At 41.5% G+C, this 19,973-nt stretch overlaps 2 protein-coding genes across 3 annotated transcripts; both read right to left on the bottom strand.

The window, feature by feature from the left end:
* LOC106568216 (heat shock protein beta-1) lies at positions 1 to 1,789 on the bottom strand. The gene is made up of 3 exons (XM_014138362.2): positions 927 to 1,789; positions 706 to 769; positions 1 to 441 (listed from the first exon to the last, which is right to left on the bottom strand). Exons 1-3 carry the CDS (start codon positions 1,327 to 1,329, stop codon positions 282 to 284), a joined length of 627 nt encoding a protein of 208 aa, XP_013993837.2. The 5' UTR covers positions 1,330 to 1,789; the 3' UTR covers positions 1 to 281.
* A 3,632-nt stretch (positions 1,790 to 5,421) lies between these two features.
* LOC106568204 (sushi domain-containing protein 2) lies at positions 5,422 to 19,973 on the bottom strand. Of its 2 annotated transcripts, none has more exons than XM_014138339.2 (16): positions 19,666 to 19,973; positions 18,759 to 18,957; positions 18,479 to 18,630; positions 18,164 to 18,331; positions 13,985 to 14,159; positions 12,388 to 12,589; positions 10,146 to 10,231; positions 9,801 to 10,069; positions 9,484 to 9,627; positions 9,200 to 9,358; positions 8,563 to 8,811; positions 8,187 to 8,370; positions 7,936 to 8,030; positions 7,644 to 7,820; positions 6,124 to 6,220; positions 5,422 to 5,975 (listed from the first exon to the last, which is right to left on the bottom strand). In XM_014138339.2, exons 4-16 carry the CDS (start codon positions 18,231 to 18,233, stop codon positions 5,915 to 5,917), a joined length of 1,968 nt encoding a protein of 655 aa, XP_013993814.2. In that variant the 5' UTR covers positions 18,234 to 18,331; positions 18,479 to 18,630; positions 18,759 to 18,957; positions 19,666 to 19,973; the 3' UTR covers positions 5,422 to 5,914. The 2 variants fall into 2 exon arrangements, 1 of the variants encoding a protein (XP_013993814.2); XR_006758390.1 differs by having other exon boundaries at positions 5,777 to 5,975; positions 7,600 to 7,820.

Below are 19,973 nucleotides of genomic sequence, written 5' to 3'. Positions count from 1 at the left end.
TCTTGGTTATTTCTGTTTATCTTGATTTTGCTAGTTAAATCATGGGACATGATTAACCAAAATGCATAGAAAAACCTGACAACCTTGTGGTTACAGTGAGAGTAAATTAAGTTATAGGTTTCAACAGCAATAGAAGCCACTATGTTTGTCATTTTGAATGACCAAGACCTAATACACAATCACATTTTTGTCAAAAGTTGTCAACACTGTCATTCGCTTCTAAGCTTTACCCCAAGCTTTATATCTAATTGTGATGGATCTCAGCATCTGGACAACTGGATTCACTCTTTCCCCTCCTGCTCGTGCTTGATCAGAATGGGGATGACCATGTCACTGGGGAGGATGGTGGTAGCTGAGCCTGGTAGAGGTGCTTCTACTAAGAGAACCCCTTCACCAGACAGAGATGAGCTGATGTGCTGCAAGTCCACACCAGGGGGCAGCCTTCAACAAACAAACAAACAACAACAATTTGCTTACAACACAGACAGGCTACAATGTGTTTACTGTGGTTCAAATGGCTGCATGTCATCTGTTTTAACAAATTGAATTAAACCGTAGGAAATGATTTAATGTCTCCTATAACAATCAGCACGAAGACTTTCAATTGCACACATTATTTATTAAGTTCTTAGTCTCATTACCAGGAGATGTCTTTGCCATAACATTGTGAGAGACCTTGTTTCCTATTCAACCATTACAACTTACTTGTATTTCCTTATAAAGCACCTTGAGACTGATCCATGTTCGTCTTCCCTTTCGTCATGTTGACCTTAATTTAAGTTGAGAACAATTATTGAAGTAATGGAATATGGAGCATGTGGACATCTTAACAACATTTCAACAGTAAATTGTCAAAGATATTTAACAATGGATGTTCCAAAAACCATACTCCATTTTTTTTTTTACCAGAGAAATAATGTTCCTACCTGCAATCTCCAGGAAGCCCCCCTTGGTTTTGATTGACATCTCCTCTGGTGAGAAGTAATTAACATCCAGGGTGATCCTCCAACTGCCCTGTCCCCTCCTGATCTCTGACACTCCTTCAGACAGTTGCCTCTGAAGCCTGGCTGAAGTCTGGGGTGCCACTGCAGCAGGGAGAACAGTGCTGAGGCTGAAGAGGGGATAGCGTGTGTACCCTGGCCAGGAGAATGATGCCAATGTATTCCTAGCCCAATCTATCCAGCTCACATCGCCTGGATCCAGGAAAGGAGGGAGGCCAAAGTCCTTCTCCATGATCATGTGGCTAGGCTGTGTCCACTCACGGAAAGGATCCCAATTTACATCTCGGAGGAAAAGAGGATGTGGTAATACCTTGTTGTGGTCAGCCATGACTTATGAATCACCTTCTGAGAGTGGTACTGGAGGGTGGAACCAGTCTCCTCTCTTAGTTTCCCCTTGGCTAGCTAATGTTATTCAATCTCTATCTATTTACAATGGCTAAGTCTGGTTTAATGACTTAGACTCGCTATACAAAAGAGCAGCTATATTTTCCCCCAAAGAGTTCAGGAAGGCTACCTCATAGTGGGAAGGATTGCCCTGGACAAATCAGCACCACACACAACATTTATATACCCAGCTGATCCATTCAAGCACCTATCAAGCAGTAAGTGTTATCCATGGGATGAGTTGATAGGCATGGTTAGAACTGTGGTGTTGCTCCTCTGTTGCCCTGGGACCTGCAGAGGATTACTCAAATTGTATTTATAGAGCAAATGGCAAGTAGTTGGTGGATGAATCCGGCAACATCAACGATGGGTTTTATTCAGTGATTGGCCTCTGCAGTCTTGTCATATACTGGTGCTCTTTGTCCTCTCCATAGTAATCGTATCGCTCTGCTATGTTCAGGGACAGCATGTACATTCACCACAGAAACTGCTAAGCAACCCCTGAGCTACAGTATAAACGGGGGGTTCCAGCCTCAAACTCCAAAACATTACCTTTCTGTTTACATAAGGTTATTTTGCAGTGACTTCAACTTCTATGTACATTCACTCACATGTTGACCCTGTGGCTCCTACATCTGAGGGGAGAGATGGAGTTCTAATAGAAAGACTGACGCTATAGAGAGGAGGTGGAGAATGTTGATATGACGAGCCTGTAGGTCTGTCCTCTGGGTTGCCCTGCTTCACTCACTTTCAGAGGGGAATGAATCTAATAAGCCTGTGCCAGTGTATGAGATGATCTAACATAATGTCAGCACCTCAAGCCTTCTCCATTCATTATGCTCAACTCCAGTCTCTTGGGGGAAGTTCCACTTGTTGATGTTTCTCTCCCACGTAATCGATAACTCAATGTTATTTAACTAGGCAAGTTCAGACCTAGGGATCAAACCCGGGTCTGTAGTGACACCTCTAGCACTGCGATGCAGTGCCTTAGACCGCTGCGCCAATCGCCATTTTACATTTACATTTTTGTCATTTACCAGACGCTCTTATCCAGAACGACTTACAGGAGCAATTAGGGTTAAGTGCCTTGCTCAAGGGTACATCGACCAATTCTTTTCACCTAATCGGCTTAGGGACTCAAACCAGTGACCTGTCGGTTACTGGCCCAACGCTCTTAACCGCTAGCTACCAACTGTAGTAGGGAAATGTGGGTCAAAATTATGTCAGACAGCAAACATTAATTACAGAGTAATAGATTTGGAATGTGAGATAAGTAAAACGCTCTTAATTTTTACAGCTGAACTGAAACTAACATGAAAACTAATCATGAAAAAACAATTTAGTAAACTGAAGTAAAATAATGAACAAACCCATTACAATAAGGTTAACTATACTGAAACTATTATCTTTGACTCCAAAATGAACTAAAATAAAAACCATCCTGAATTATGTTCAGTTCTAGTTTTTTGGGGAGGGGTCAAAAATTGAATAGGTTTTCCAAAGGGGTTTTCCATCTTTTTTTTATGAGATTTTCAAGCTTCTGAATCTGGAGGGTCACATTAAGATTAACTTTATAATTTAAAGGTAGATTCAACGAGATGACGTTGCCAACGAGCAGCACCACAGATATTGGGTGTGTTTGAGTGGTAAGGCTAAATCAACCGACTGTCATGACGTTGGCCTCTTTTGGTACAGGGAGGACAGTTGACCCCCTCCCCTTTGTACCATTTCCCAACCTACCTTCCCCCCACCCAGTCCCTGTGTGAAGGAGTGGTAAAATTCCAGGAGAGTCTCTGTCCACATGGCCCATAGAGAGACAAAGGAAATTCTTCCAACTCACAGAATTGGGGAGCCAAGCGACATTTGTGTTCTGGAGAAGGTATGGAAGATTGGTGAAGAATCCAGCTACGAACTGGTCCGCTTGGTACAATTTTGTGATACTCAGAAGAGACAATGTAGCCATATTACCATAAAACTGTTTATATAATAGCCTCAGCTTGAGACTTGCATCATAATGGTTGTATAGAATGTATTAATAAGGATAAAGCTGTTATAATACATTGAGATGCTATGTACTGATGTTAATGTGATAGAATTGTATTTCTGTAACCAAGTCTAACTCAGTCATAGGCACGCCCCCAGGGACACATACAGGACCAGGCGTCATTTGACAAGCCTGTTCAAGGGTCACTATAAAACCCACCCTGATTTACATTTCTTTAGACCAGGCCTCCACTCCATGGCCAATAGGTTTTACCAACCAATTCCTCTATTGAAAGTGAACCATACCACGTGGTTAACTTTTAGACTATTGATACCGACAGAATAAGAACAAGTCTTTGATATTAATTATTAGTCTGCAGCTAAGTAAATTATATCATCGAACGCGAAGACCAACGAAACATCCATTCTATGACGACATTAATGAATGTCGCTTTGAAAGATCCATTCTAACTGAGAGAGAGAGAGAGAGAGAGACAAAACTCTCCACAGAACAACGCTCCAACAAGGATCTCGACGACACATGAGCGTAAATATATATTGATTGCAATTGTTCCCGAATGAGCGAGCCTTCAATTGTCAATTGTTAATATTAATGAACTCTGTGTACCTTCTCAGCTGACCGTTTATGACCCATTGTCTAACAGACCAGCCATGCCTGTTAGCCATTAGGGCACATTACGATACCAATCCTTTGTGACGATAATTACTGTTTGTATGTTTTCTGTTAATTACTTAGTGTAGTAAATAAATGATTTTAAGACAATTGATGTATGGATGATTTTAGTAAAGACTGGGTTCGTGCAGATACAACAATTTACGACGTTTGGAATGAGACTGAACACGAGGTAAAATACACCATTTAAACCAGAAGATAATCGGCCTATATTATCATATAGGTAAGTTATATTAGGAAAATTATAACTTTGTAATCTGAATATTCTCCTTGGTGCCCCGATCTCCTAGTTAATTACAATTAAACGATTAATCAGTTTAATCGCGTGATAATAATTACAGGGAGTTAATTGATAAACATGTCTTCAGTTTAATGGTACCCCAAAAACACGACAGACTCTAGACGAAAGTGGAGGAATGAAGTCGGAGAAGGTGCATCTGCGACAGCGTTAAGTTGGACATTAATGTGGTTTCCCAAAAGCAAGGCTCCGATCAACATGGCAATGTTGCCATTGTCGAAAAATAAACATGCACTGTATCTAAACCCCATATCCACTGTACACATAAATCAAGGTAAATTGGTTCCTGTTTCAGTCATGTCTTTGCTCACGCGTGGGTCAAATAAAAACACCCTAAAGATTGATTGACTAAAGAGCTTTCCACAATGCAGGCGATGGCTGCAGGATGAAGTTGGTGAAGAGCAACAGCAGAAACTCGCAGTAGACTGCAGTCAAAACTTGATGACCTTTTGAGCACATGATTTTTGTCAAGTTTATGCAGTTGATATGTAGGCGCAAGATCAGCTTGAACACGAGCACAATGCAAGACTTTGCTCTCACATCATGTGTACAGGTGTGCTTCACTCTACTACAACCTGGTAGCTACTGGACCAAAACAACAAAGAAGTTTAGCCTTGCGCTTCAACGCTCCTGGTTGTTGCAGAAACTGTTCGCTTTGTGCATCGACGTCATCTCACTGAGTCTACCTTTAAACCTAACCTAAGATCTGACCCATCACCAAATGCATTACTCCGCCACAGTGGTAAGAAGTGACATACTCAACTTATACAACTATACAGTAAATGGCTCCTGGCCTCCCACGCATAGGCTACTTTCTGTCCCTAACACTAAAACTAAAATTGAAATGAAATACTATTAATATATAAATATTTCTATAAAACTTAAACAAAATAAAAACCTGAATTAACTGAAACTAAACTGAATTTCAAATGAAAATCTGACAACTAATAGAAATAAAAATGAATATTAAACACAAAACTATAATAACCTTGGCTCAAACAAAGCCCAAAACATCTGTCATAAATAATTCAAACGATGAACCTCACACCTGACTCAATCGGTACCGTGAGTGTACAGTGATAGAGTTTATTAGTATGGTAGTGGAAGAGATATCATGAATTTCATTGCTGATATTATTACATGCCATACATTCATATTTTGCATTACAGAGTTAGAAGTGTGGATTTATGCATGTCATTAAGTACAGTACTGTTTTAAATCAACAGGTATTGTGATTTGCCATATAACTAGATACATTATGGTGCAATTAACTCTGTTTTCACTATCAGCAGTAGAATAAATGTATATGTTTGCAACTCTAACCTTGACACATATCTGAGTCCTTTATGCAAAAGTGGGTTACATACAAACATTTATGGAGTGTGTCTATTGAAGAATATAGCCTAGTACTGAAGGTTACTGAAAGGCTTTCTGTGAGACAGTCGAGGCTTTCTGTGACGCAGTCATTCTCTGTGCTGGTATTCTTAAACCAACTATTCTATGTACTGTAGAAGTGGCTGTAAAGAGAGATGTCTGGATCCTGCAGAATGTCTACTATAAAACCACACTGATCTGATCTTGTCCATCATCTGACACAGCAGACGCTGCAGTTTCTCTGAACAGAAAAATAAGAAAACAGACATGTTTAACTGCTGTAGCATTGAGCTCACAACCTTGAATGTACATGTATAGTGTAAAAGGTGTATTTTCCAGAGGAAGTGTGTAAACAAAAATGTAAGGCACTGAAGATCACTATACCCTACCTTTTATGTTGCCTGCTGTTGATTACGAGTGTTACTATCATTAGGATTAATGCTAGTGCTCCAATAACTGAACCAACCACAATTCCCCTGAGATTATCTGCAAAACAAAGAGCATATACTGTAATTTAAGTGTGACTTTAGCGGGAAAGATAAATCATTTTGTTGAGATAGAGTTGTGAGGGCTTTGAAATGCTTCTCTTTTCCATAAAGGAGGAGCCATTATCAGCTTGTCAAAAAGGAGAATGCAAACCTTTGATTTTCAGATACTCAATTTCATCCCTATGATATTCATGATGGGGGGCCTCACGCACTGTAAATAATAGTATAGTGGCTACAGCATCCTTCAGTAACATAACAGTACTATAGCTGGCCTATGCTATGAATATTTAAATAATTTTGTGAAATATATTGTATGTAATGATTCAAATTCACAGTCTGGTCTCATTGCCATAGCAATATGCCCCCATATCTGTCCCTGCCAACTCATGTCAACAGTATTATTGGAGGGATTGTAAAAGGGGTTTAAACAAAGCACATGAATCAGTGGTGAATTTATGATTTTTTGTATCATTTTGGGAAATCTAAAGAAGACAGGACACGCCGTACATAAAAAAGCAACTGATTTCAAACATTAAGCATGGTAAAGTTGATGTGATCTCACTGGCAAAACGCCCATGATATTGATCCTAAGCCAATATTGATTTCATTTTGCAGTAACGTTTTAGTGATAATTTGTTACCAGAATTATAGAGTATTTTGCTGTTGATTTTAGTGATCATTTGTACCAGAATTATAGAGCATTTTGCTGTTGATTTCAGCGATGATAAATACATTTTTACATTTACATTTTTGTCATTTAGCAGACACTCTTATTCATAGCGACTTCCAGTAGTGAGTGCATACTGTGGCATACAGCAGGTCAGCCACTAGGGGGAGACTCGTCAAGGCCTGGTGACAGACGGAGTGTACATCACGAGGCGATGGCTCTATCTGCTGGACGTGCCAGGTCTCGACGTGCTCTCTGGCCAGGACTAATTGGGGCTGATTGGGGATTGGTGAGTAATCAAGGGCTGATTGCTCACCAGCTGTACAAGTCCCATAAAGCTGCCAGAAGGGCAGCACACAGGGGAGAGACTGGAGAAGGAAAGGACTCCTGTATAGTTGGGGGATGGTACCAGAGGTAACAGGATAGAGTTTAGTGTTTGATCCCCACAGGATACAGCAAGACCCAGAGCCCAGAAGATGGTATCCCGGAGAGGGTCTCTTGGGGGAGACTTATTATTTTCTTTGGATTATTATTTTAATAAACACCTTTGAAACTGAGCTAATCATACTCTGTCCATGTCTGATCTGTGTAAATGTTTTGACCAAACCCCCTGGTCTGCCACAATACGTTTTCATACTTTTTCGTACTGGTATTTCCTACATACCAAGAGCATATATCATGTTGCTGTTGATTTCAGCGATGATTCATACCAGTAGCATAGAATTTTGCTGTTGATTTCAGCGATGATCCATACCAGCCACGCAGGTCGTGGTTTCACCAGACCATTGACCAGTCCCCAGGCATGTGTGCTCCTCTGACCCCCAGAGGAGATAGCCAGAGTCACAGGACAGCTTCACCACAGCTCCCTGTAAATATCTGGTCCCGTCCTTCTTTCCATTTGTGGGTGGAGAAAGCCAGCCACAGGACACCACTGAAGAGAATGAGATAAGATGGGCTTAATTTTCCACTATATTAATTCTATGACTAACGGTGCAAATGTGCTTATGTTCATTGTTTGTTATTTTGTTATACAGTAGGTTACCTACCTGGCTCTAGATCCTCCACTACAGACCTGTGGCTCTGAAAAGATACCCTGGTGGCATTGCCCATCTCCAGACTACGAGCCATCAGCGTATCATATCTACAATGCAATTATGATGAGTTATTTCAAAGCAATAAAACAGAAGAGAACATTATCTCTTTAGCTATAAAAAAGTATAGAGTCTCAGTGTACTGTGTGTGATAACAGAGGATGGCAGATGTCTGGCTAGATTCCTCTGATCCATGCTTGTCGTACCTACAGTACAGAGAGCCCTCTCCAGAGCACAGCTCAGAGGCCTGGCTGTCAAGAGGATCATTAGGATCCTCAGGGATGGAAAACACTGGACGGAAACTGGCGTCGTGTTTTGGAGCATGGAGATATGAGTTCAACAAGTGTTCCGAATCGTACGTGAAGAGCGTGGACTCGTTCAATATAGCCCCTGGAAAAATTAAAGTAAAAGCATATTTTTACTGAGTAAAAAATGTATTGACTGCATTTGTTGTGCACATGACAACTGTGTGCAATTGCATTATGAGTACACTGAACCTTAATTAGTGATTAACAATATCTCTGTAATCTGTCTGGAGAACATGTATGATATTAATTAGATGCAGACTTTGTATTTACTCACAGCTTTCCCCGAAATTAAACAGCCCCTCTGCATTGCCTTGATCAGACTCAGTCTGACCATCACTGGTAACCAGGTCATCTTTGGGATCACCGTTCATCTTTCCTAACAGTCCACCGGTAATATCCTTAAACACCTCCGGTAGAAGCACTGTGGTTGTCATGGTTCCCCCTCGCAGTCTCAGTTCCACTCCAGCTCCAGAGGGGAACATGACAGTCACATTTGTAGGGTTGGGCGAAAATACAAACACACCTGGAAAATAAGTATGATAGATCCCTATCTTAGAATTGCACATTTTTCTTATCTTATCTGGTTGACATTTTAGAAAATAGAATCTCCATTCTAGATTCTACATCCACATTTACAGCTCAGTGCAGACTTGGTGAATACTGCTGTCAAACATTTGAACTTGAAATTAAAGTTGAATCATTCTCTTTACGCAGGGAAGCTAGGACTTTAAAGCAGTTGTAAATATATGTTAGTAATTTCACAAGGGCACAGAGAGCCCTTATATCTCTTCATCAGTGAGCCAGCTCAGCCTTATCTCTGCTGCATTATCTCTCCACTGCATTGATTATTTTATGAAAACAATAGCTCTTCCATGAATCCAAAAGTTAATTAAAAAAGTCCAAGGTCTCACCCTTCAGATCCATCCAGCTCTGCTCAGAGAAGGAGAGGGAGGTTTGGTTCTGCAGCACCTGTAGGTGGTCCTGAGGGTTGCCGAGTCGCACCTCAATGATGTCAGAGGTCCCCTCTCTCATGGCAACCGCTGACAGCTTTGTTGCTTTCACCATGCTGCCTGTGAAATTAATGTTTATGAATAATAATAAATATAATAATAATTTCCCAAAATTTGAGGTCAACTGAGATTCTCTGAATTTCTTGTCTCTTTCATTCTAACTATAGGTTTTCTTAAAAACTCACCATTTGTCAGTATTACCGGCTCTGTTCTGCCCTGTATTGTCAGTTCCTTGCTTTCTGAGACCATAATGGTGTATTCCCCCTTTCCATTGAAGGAGTAACTGACGCCATCAAATGTTATGAAGTGGGGGTCTCCAAACACCACACCTAGTGATAAAAAATCCAATACCATTATTATAAATTATTCTAAGATGACATTGAAACGATAATAAATAACAGAAAAAAATATCTACATTTTAGACACTGTATAATATTATGTTCAGACAGCTGAAATGTCATGAATCAGACAGTCATAATATGGACCAGAGCCATTTTCTCACCTGCTTTTGGTGCTTGGTAGGTCCTGCAGTCACTGGAGGGTCTGTGTTTGAAGTAGTAGTGACAGTTGTCAGACCACAGGCAGCAGTAGTAGAAGCTGAGGACGTCGTAGACCCAGTGGGAGAACCCAGGGACTCTGGGGGGCTTTACAAACGGGGGTGAGCCCCAGTCATGGGCTCTGTCTGGGGTACTCCCGCCAATGGAGTCATCTGTCAAAACCTGGGCTCCCGTGTGGTCATAGCAACACTGCTGTCCTGCTGCAAACTTGGGGCTGTCAAACACAGGATACAAATAGGCCTTAAGGACTCTTAATGACTGACAAATCTTTAGATTGTTATGGGACTTACCTGGCTTGTATGGCCCGCACACAGTGCACACTTCCTGGGTGGTAGGTACACACACTCCCCTTCTCTATATCACAGCCATAATCTGTCTGTGGGTGAAAGGGAAAGCATTAATTAAAATGCACAAAGCAAACTGTATCATACTCTTTTATTTTACTGGTATCTATCATACATGTAAAGCAATACTGTATGTATGCTGTGCCTGCACTGTTGGGAGCACAAACATATGAGCCATTACTGATCAAGGTACAGGTGTAGGATCTTAATTTGTGCCAGTTTGCTACAGCAGGAAAATAATCCTGCAGCAACAGGAAATGTGAATTATTTGGATTGTAATTAATGGACATTTTTATAGAGGTTGATACATTCTTTGTATGGGAAAATCAAGTCTGATCACACTCTCCGCAGCCGATGTGGGTAAGACCTTTAAACAGGTCAACATTCACAAGGCCGCAGGGCCAGACGGATTACCAGGACGTGTACTCCGAGCATGCGCTGCCCAACTGGCAAGTGTCTTCACTGACATTTTCAACCTCTCCCTGTCTGAGTCTGTAAGACAAACATGCTTCAAGCAGACCATCATAGTCCCTGTGCCCAAGAACACCAAGGTAAAATGCATAAATGACTACCGACCCATAGCACTCACATCTGTAGCCATAAAATGCTTTGAAAGGCTGGTCATGGCTCACATCAACATCATTATCCCAGAAACCATAGACCCACTCCAATTTGCATACCGCACCAACAGACCCACAGATGATGCAATCTCTAGTGCACTCCACACTGCACTTTCACATCTGGACAAAAGGAACACCTAAGTGAGAATGCTACTCATTGACTACGCTGATCCCCAACACGGGTGCGTGCTCAGTCCCCTCCTGTACTTCCTGTTCACTCATGACTGCACGACCAGGGACGACTCATCAAATCAAATTGTATTAGTCATTTGCGCCGAATACTTACAGTGAAATGCTTACTTACGAGCCCCTAACCAACATTGCAGTTTCAAAAAATAGGGATAAGAATAAGAAATAAAAGTAACAAGTAATTAAAGAGCAGCAGTAAAAAATAACAATATATACAGGGGGGTGCCGGTACAGAGTCAACGTGCGGGGGCACCGGTTAGTTGAGGTAGTATGTACATGTAGGTAGAGTTAATATTAAAGTGACTATGCATAGATGACAACAGAGAGTTGGCAGTGGTGTGGAGAGGGGGGGCAATGCAAATAGTCTGGGTAGCCATTTGACTAGATGATCAGGAGTTTTATGGCTTGGAGGTAGAAGCTGTTTAGAAGCCTCTTGGACCTAGACTTGGCGCTCCGGTACCGCTTGCCGTGCGGTAGCAGAGAGAACAGTCTATGATTAGGGTGGCTGGAGTCTTTGACAATTGTTAGGGCCTTCCTCTGACACCGCCTGGTATAGAGGTCCTGGATGGCAGGAAGCTTGGCCCCAGTGATGTACTTGGCCGTTCACATTACCCTATGTAGTGCCTTGCGGTCAGAGGCCGAGCAGTTGCCATACCAGGCAGTGATGCAACCAGTCAGGATGCTCTCGATGGTGGAGCTGTAGAACCTTTTGAGGATCTGAGGACCCATGCCAAATCTTTTCAGTCTCCTGAGGAGGAATAGGTTTTGTCGTGCCTTCTTCACGACTGTCATGGTGTGCTTGGACCATGTTAGTTTGTTGGTGATGTGGACACCAAGGATCTTGAAGCTCTCAACCTGCTCCATTGCAGCCCCGTTGATGAGAATGGGGGCGTGCTCGGTCCTCTTTTACCTGTAGTTGACTAGTAGACTATTTGCATTGCCCCCCCCCCCACCCTCTTCTATGCTGCTGCTACTCTCTCTTATTATCTATGCATAGTCACTTTAATAACTCTACCTACATGTACATATTACCTCAATTACCTCGACACTGGTGCCCCCACACATTGACTCTGTACTGGTACCCCCTGCATATAATCCCGTTATTGTTATTTACTGCTGCTCTTTAATTATTTGTTATTTTTTTCTCTTACTTTTTGGGGGGGTTGTAGGTTCTTAAAACTGCACTGTTGGTTAAGGGCTAGTAAGTCAGTATTTCACTGTACGGTCTACATCTGTTCGGCGCATGTGACAAATACAATTTGATTTGATTTGAAACTTCAGAAGCCTTTTTAAACCTCAAATACGTGGACAGTTCTCCTGCAACATGGTGATCAAATTAAGATCCTACATCTATACAATAGTTTACTGCTTTGACTTACATGAAACCTCCCAGTGTCTGCTCTAGCCTGAGCCAGTGTGCATGGACAGTCAATCATTTCAGAGAGGAAGTCTGGCAGTGTCTCCTCCAGCTGGTCCCAGGCTTTACACTTATCCAGTGCCCAGACGGCTGAGTCCTGCCTGAACTTGTCCTCCAGATGCCAGGCTAGAGCATGGTCATCAGTCCACACTGCCTGGACATTCCTATAGGACATTCATATCACGGAGACAGTTTACCTGTATGACTATGTATGCATACACTGATGGAGCATACTCAACTTATTTGCTCAACTTTATGTTGAACAATAACTTCATTTTCTTCATTTTCAGCCAACATGTATGTGGTTTATGACTAGGTAGCTAGCGTCGTTACAAAAACATGTATGTGGTTGATGACTAGGTAGCTAACGCAGTTACAACAACATGTATGTGGTTTATGACTAGGTAGCTAGCGCCGTTACAAAAACATGTATGTGTTTTATGACTAGGTAGCTAACGCAGTTACAACAACATGTATGTGTTTTATGACTAGGTAGCTAAAGCAGTTACAACAACATGTAGGTGGTTTATGACTAGGTAGCTAACACAGTTATAACAACATGTATGTGGTTTATGACTAGGTAGATAGCTCAGTTGCAACAACATGTATGTGGTTTATGACTAGGTAGCTAACGCAGTTATAACAACGTGTATGTGGTTTATGACTAGGTAGCTAGGGCAGTTACAACAACATGCATGTGGTTTATGACTAGGTAGCTAGGGCCGTTACAACAACATGTATGTGGTTTATGACTAGGTAGCTAGGGCCGTTACAACAACATGTATGTGGTTCATGACTAGCTAGCTAGCGCAGTTACAACAACATGTATGTGGTTTATGACTAGGTGGTTTATGACTAAGTTGCTAGGGCAGTTACAACAATATGTCTTCCAAGTATAGTTGGTTCCAGTGGTGTAAAGTACTTACATAAAAATACTTAAGCAGTTTTTGGGGGTATCTGTACGTTACTTTACTATTTATATTTTTGACTACTTTTACTTCACTACATTTCTAAAGAAAATGAAATACTTTTTACTCCATACATTTTCTCTGACACCCAAAAGTACTTGTTACATTTTGAATGGCTAGCAAGACAGGAAAATTGTCAAATTGATGCACTTATCAAGAGAAAATTCCTGGTCATCCCTATTGCCTCTGTTCTGGTGGACTCACTAAACATGATGTCTGAGTGTTGAAGTGTGTCCCTGGCTATCCATAAATACAAAAACTAGAAAATGTGGCCGTCTGGTTTGCTTAATATTGGCAATTTTAAATGATTCATACTTTTACTTTTACTTTCAATACTTAAGTATATTTCAGAAATTCCATTTACTTTTGATACTTAAGTATATTAAAAAGCAAATACTTTTAGACTTTTACTCAAGTAGTATTTTACTGGGTGACTTTCACTTTTACTTGAGTCATTTTCTATTAAGGTATCTTTCCTTTTAGTAGGACAATTGGGTACTTTTTCCACCACTGGTAGGTTGTGCTGCAAAAAAATGCTGTATGGTATTTTTGTTATCAGTTTAAATGTGTGTGTCGAGTCTTTTGCCGTACCATGTTCCATCTGGGTGAGTACTGGGGCTGATGCGTAGACAGCCGACCTCCCAGTCTGAGAAAGGCTTCCCTGCTGTCTTGGGCACAAATCTAAAGGCACCACTGTTAGGCTGGTCCCTCCCAAGAGAATACAGGTACTCCCATTTACCCTGCCAGGACTCTGAGTAGGGATCCCCTATGACATGAAAAATCAGTGAGTATCCTTGGAATGCCAAAAATCCTGAAATTTCCATCCTAACTGTAACATTTTCCGACAAGATAGAAGTGCCAAAGGGGGAGGAGTTGCAATCTACTGCAGAGATAGCCTGCAGAGTTCTGTCATACTATCCAGGTCTGTGCCCAAACAATTCGAGCTTCTGCTTTTAAAAATCCACCTTTCCAGAAACAAGTCTCTCAGCGTTGCAGCTTGTTATAGACACCATATGTGAATTGATCATCCCCCCCATCTATCTTCAGAGTTCATATTGTTAGGTGACCTAAACTGGGACATGCTTAACACCCCGGCCATCCTACAATCTAAGCTAGATGCCATCAATCTCACACAAATCATCAAGGAACCTACCAGGTACAGACCTAAATCCGTAACCATGGGCTATATCATCCTGACCAACCTGCCCTCTAAATAAACCTCTGCTGTCTTCAACCAGGATCTCAGCGAACACTGCCTCATTGCCTGTGTGCGTACTGGGTTCGCGGTGAAACGACCACCCCTCATCACTGTCAAACACTCCCTAAAACACTTCAGCGAGCAGGCCTTTCTAATTGACCTGGGCCGGTATCCTGGAAGGATATTGACCTCATCCCGTCAGTAGAGGATGCCTGGTTGCTCTTCAAAAGTGCTTTCCTCTCCATCTTAAATAAGCATGCCCCTTTAAAAAAATGTAGAACTAAGAACAGATATAGCCCTTGGTTCACCCCAGACTTGACTGCCCTTGACCAGCACAAACTCATCCTGTGGTGTACTGCATTTGCATCGAATAGCCCCCGTGATATTCAACTTTTCAGGGAAGTCAGGTACCAATATACTCAGTCAGTTAGGAAAGCTAAGGCTAGCTTTTTCAAACAGAAATTTGCTTCCTGCAGCACTAATTCCCAAAATTTTGGGACACTGTAATGTCCATGGAGAATAAGAGCACCTCCTCCCAGCACTGAGGATAGGAAACATTGTCACCACCGATAAATCTACAATAATCGATCATTTCAATAAGCATTTTTCCACGGCTGGCCATTCTTTTCACCTGGCTACCCCTACCCTGGCCAACATCTCAGCACCCCGTGCAGCAACTTGCCCCCCCCCGCTTCTCCTTCACCCAAATCCAGACAGCTGGATCCCTACAAATCAGCTGGGCTAGACAATCTGGACCCTCTCTTTCTAAAATTATCCGCAGAAATTGTTGCAACCCATTATACTAGTCTATTCATCCTCTCTTTTGTATTGTCTGAGATCCCCAAAGATTGGAAAGCTGCCGCGGTCATTCCCTCTTCAAAGGGGGAGACACTCTAGACCCAAACTGTTATAGACCTATATCCATCCTGCCCTGCCTTTCTAAAATCTTCGAAAGCCAAGTTAATAAACAGATCACCGACCATTTCAAATCCCACCGTACCTTCTCCACTATGCAATCTGGTTTCTGAGCTGGTCATAGGTGCACCTCAGCCATGCTCAAGGTCATAAACGATATCATAACTGCCATCAATAAAAGACAGTACTGTGCAGCCGTCTTCGACCTGGCCAAGGCTTTCGACTCTGTCAATCACCGCATTCTTATCGGCAGACTCAATAGCCTTGGCTTCTCAAATGACTGCCTCGCCTGGTTCACCAACTACTTCTCAAACAGAATTCAGCGTGTCAAATCGGAGGGCCTGTTGTCCGGACCTCTGGCAGTCTCTATGGGGGTGCCACAGGGTTCAATTCTTGGGCCGACTCTTTTCTCTGTAAATATCAATGATGTCGCTCTTGCTGCTGGTGATTCTCTGATCCACCTCTATGCAGACGACACCATTCTGTATACATCTGGTCCTTCTTTGGACACTGTGCTAACAAACCTCCAAACGAGCTTCAATGCCATCCAACACTCTTTCCGTGGACTTCAACTGCTTTTAAATGCTAGTAAAACTAAGTGCATGCTCTTCAACCGATTGCTGCCCGCACCCTCCCACCTGACTAGCATCACTACTTTGGACGCTTCTGACCTAGAATATGTGGACAACTACAAATACCTAGGTGTCTGGTTAGACTGTAATCTTAGGGATAGGGTCTAGTTTCCTGAATTTCCGCCTGACTGACGTGCCCAAAAATAAACTGCCTGTTACTCAGGCCCGGAAGCCAGGATATGCATATAATTGGTAGCATTGGATAGAAAACACTTCGAAGTTTCTAAAACTGTTAAAATAATGTCTGAGACCTTAACGTAATATGGCAGGTGAAAATCCGAAGAACATCCAACCGGAAATGTTTGTTTTTTGAGCTCCCAGGCTCTTATAATGGAAGCCTATTGTTTCGATGTAAATCCATCTCCCAGATTGCAATTCCTATGGCTTCCACTAGATGTCAACAGTCGCTATTCAAGGTTTCAGGCTTGTTTTTTGAAAAACAAGCAAGAATTTGGAGTTTTGCTTACTCACTTTCCTTTCCTATTGAACATACTACTTTCCCTATGAAATATTATAGTTTATTTACATTTTCGAGTACCTGAGGATTAAATAGAAATGTTGTTTGACTTGTTTGGACGAAGTTTAGCGGTAGCTTTTTGGACGCCTTTGTCTGCATGTTGAACGAGTGGATTACTGAAATCGTTGGCGCCAACTAAACAGACTTTTTGGGATATAAAGAAGGATTTTATCTAACAAAACAACCATTCTTGCTGTAGCTGGAACACTTGGGATTGCAAACAGAGGAAGATCTTCAAAAGTAAGTGATTTATTTAATCGCTATTTGTGATTTTTATGAAGCCTGTGCTGGTTGAAAAATATGTTGATGAGGGGCGCCGTCCTCAGACAATCGCATGGTATGCTTTTGCCCTAAAGCATATTTGAAATCGGGCAACACAGTTAGATTAACAAGAATTTAAGCTTTTAAATGATTTAAGATACTTGTATGTTCATGAATGTTTAATATTACGATTATTTATTTGAATTGTGCGCCCTCGAATTTCACCGGATGTTGTCGGCTGGTGTCCCGCTAGCGGCATGCCTATCCCATCTCCAATCCAAAATTAAATCTAGAATCGGCTTCCTATTTTGAAACAAAGCCTCCTTCACTCATGCCGCCAAACATACCCTCGTAAAACTGACTATCCTACCGATCCTTAACTTCGGCGATGTCATTTACAAAATAGTCCCCAACACTCTACTCAGCAAACCGGATATAGTCTGTTACAGTGCCATCCGTTTTATCACCAAAGCCCCATATACTACCCACCACTGCGACCTGTGCGCTCTCGTTGGCTGGCCCACGTTACATATCCGTTGCCAAACCCACTGGCTCCAGGTCATCTACGTCTTTGCTAGGTAAAGCCCCGTCTTATCTCAGCTCATTGGTTACCATAGCAACACCCACCCGTAGCACACGCTCCAGCACTGGTCATCCCCAAAGCCAACACTTCCTTTGGCCGCCTTTCCTTCCAGTTCTCTGCTGCCAATGACTGGAACGAATTGCAAAACCTCTGAAGCTGGAGTCTTATATCTCCCTCTCTAACTTTAAGCATCAGCTGTCTGAGCAGCTTACCGATCACTGTACCTGTACACAGCCAATCTGTAAATAGCACACCCGACTACCTCATCCCCATATTATTACTTATCCTCTTGGTCTTTTGCACCCCAGAATCTCTACTTGCACATCATCATCTGCACATCTATTACTCCAGTATTAATGCTAAATTGTAATTATTTTCACCTCTAGGGCCTATTTATTGCCTACCTCCCTACTCTTCTACATTTGCAGACTGTACATATATTTTTCTTTTCTGTTGTGTTATTGACTGTGCGTTTGTTTATGTGTAACTCTGTTGTGTTGTTTTTGTCACACTGCTTTGCTTTATCTTGGCCAGGTCGCAGTTGTAAATGAGAACTTGTTCTCAACTGGTCTACCTGGTTAAATAAAGGTGAAATAAAGAAAATGCACTGACAGCAGTTGACTGCAAATGGTAAGATTGTTGGAAGGACTTAGCTGTTACTCACCTTTCTCCATGTATCCCCAGAGCTCTATGTTGACCTTTTCTGCTCTGACCTGTGAGGTGTTCCATGTCATGTCCAGCGGGCCTCCAACCTTTGGGGTGCCATAGTACTGCCACTGGGTTGCATTGATTATAGTAGCTTTGAAACTAGGATGTAACTTTCCAGGATGGACTGTAGATTAAAAAACACAAATGGAGTATGAATGCATTTTATTGTAAGTTGGTAAGAAATTTGATTGACACATTTTAAATAAGTGTATCTGGTCGGATTTTGTCATAAATAGCTGCCATATATCAGTGCTGCACAGGCTTTCCCTACCTGATAACCAAGCTCCATGTCTGCTGAAGGTTGTACCATTGTCTGTAGAGATCTGAAGAGGAACAAACCCTGTTTCGTACAGTAGAGGTGATATGCAGTGGCCTCTGCTGTCTGTGTCCACATAGCCCACCGTTTTGATTTCATCATTGAACCTTCAATTATAAAGACAGTTTTCAGTAGATTTAATATGCATATCTACCAGCCATACATTCACAGAACTTAGAATGTAAAACTCAGCATGTGATAGGTAAGTGAACTGAAATAAGTATTTTGCATCTACCTGCAGATTATTTGGGAGCTCTCATTAAAAGTTGCTTTGAGGACAACAAAGTCAGTTCCACCAAATATTGATCAGGAATATGGAGTGACATCGACACAGTACTCCCCATAGTCCGCACAGCAGTTTTTGAGGGATATACAAGTGGCATGGCAAGAACAGGATTCTAATTTGCCACCACATTTTCCTTCACATGACTGTCCTGTAAGAAAAATATGAAATTACATGTGAAATGAGAGTGGAGAAAAATAAAGTGTGTTGTTACAGTATAACACAACCAGTGGTGTAAAGTACTTAAGTAAAAATACTTAAAAGTACTACTTAAGTCATTCTTTGGGGTACCTGTACTTTCCTATTTATATTTTTAACAACTTGTACTTTTACTTCACTAGATTCCTTAAGAAAATATTGTACTTTTTACTTCATACATTTTCCTTGACACCCAAAAGTACTCGTTACATTTTGAATGCTTATTAACAGGACAGGAAAATGGTCCAATTCATGCACAGAATATCCTTGGCCATCCCTACTGCCACTGATCTGGTGGACTCACTAGACACACAGGCTTCGTTTGTAAATTATGTCTGAATGTTTGAGTGTGCCCCTGGCTATCCGTAAACATCTTGTTTGCTTAATATAAGGAAAGTGTACTTTTACTTTTGATACTTAAGTATATTTTAAACCAAATACTCAGACTTTTACTCAAGTAGAATTTTACTGGGTGACTTTTACTTTTACTTTTTTATTAAGGTATCTTTACTTTTACTCAAGTATGACAATTGGGTCCTTTTTTCACCACTGAACACAACTTCCAACCAAGAACCTTGAGCTGCAACATATTTTGTCCTTTTCAAGTCGCATGTGGAACCACCATTAATAGATTTAGTATAATAAAGTTCCCACTACCTACCAGATATCCTGCTACTGGAAACCAAACAGATGAAAATCACAGCTAAGTAAGAGTCTCTTCCCATCCTGATGTTTGACTGTTTGTTTACCAACAGCCTGTCCTTGATACTGTACTATACAATGTACAGAGAGGCTTCCAGCTAGCTGCAATTACTAGATTTTTACCAATATGAGTTACGGGTCGTGCTCAACAGTCCAGTGTCACATAACCTTTCGGTAACTAACATTTACAGGCATCTTTGTTGAGAAATGGTAGCAAAGGTCATTATGATAACACAGTTCTGCATGCTTGTCCTCAGTTGACTAATT

The sequence above is a fragment of the Salmo salar genome, chromosome ssa13 (assembly GCF_905237065.1).
Source record: "Salmo salar chromosome ssa13, Ssal_v3.1, whole genome shotgun sequence".
Classification (NCBI taxonomy): Eukaryota; Metazoa; Chordata; class Actinopteri; order Salmoniformes; family Salmonidae; genus Salmo; species Salmo salar.
Note: the sequence above shows the minus strand (reverse complement) of the source record. Positions and strands in the feature narration are given on the sequence as shown.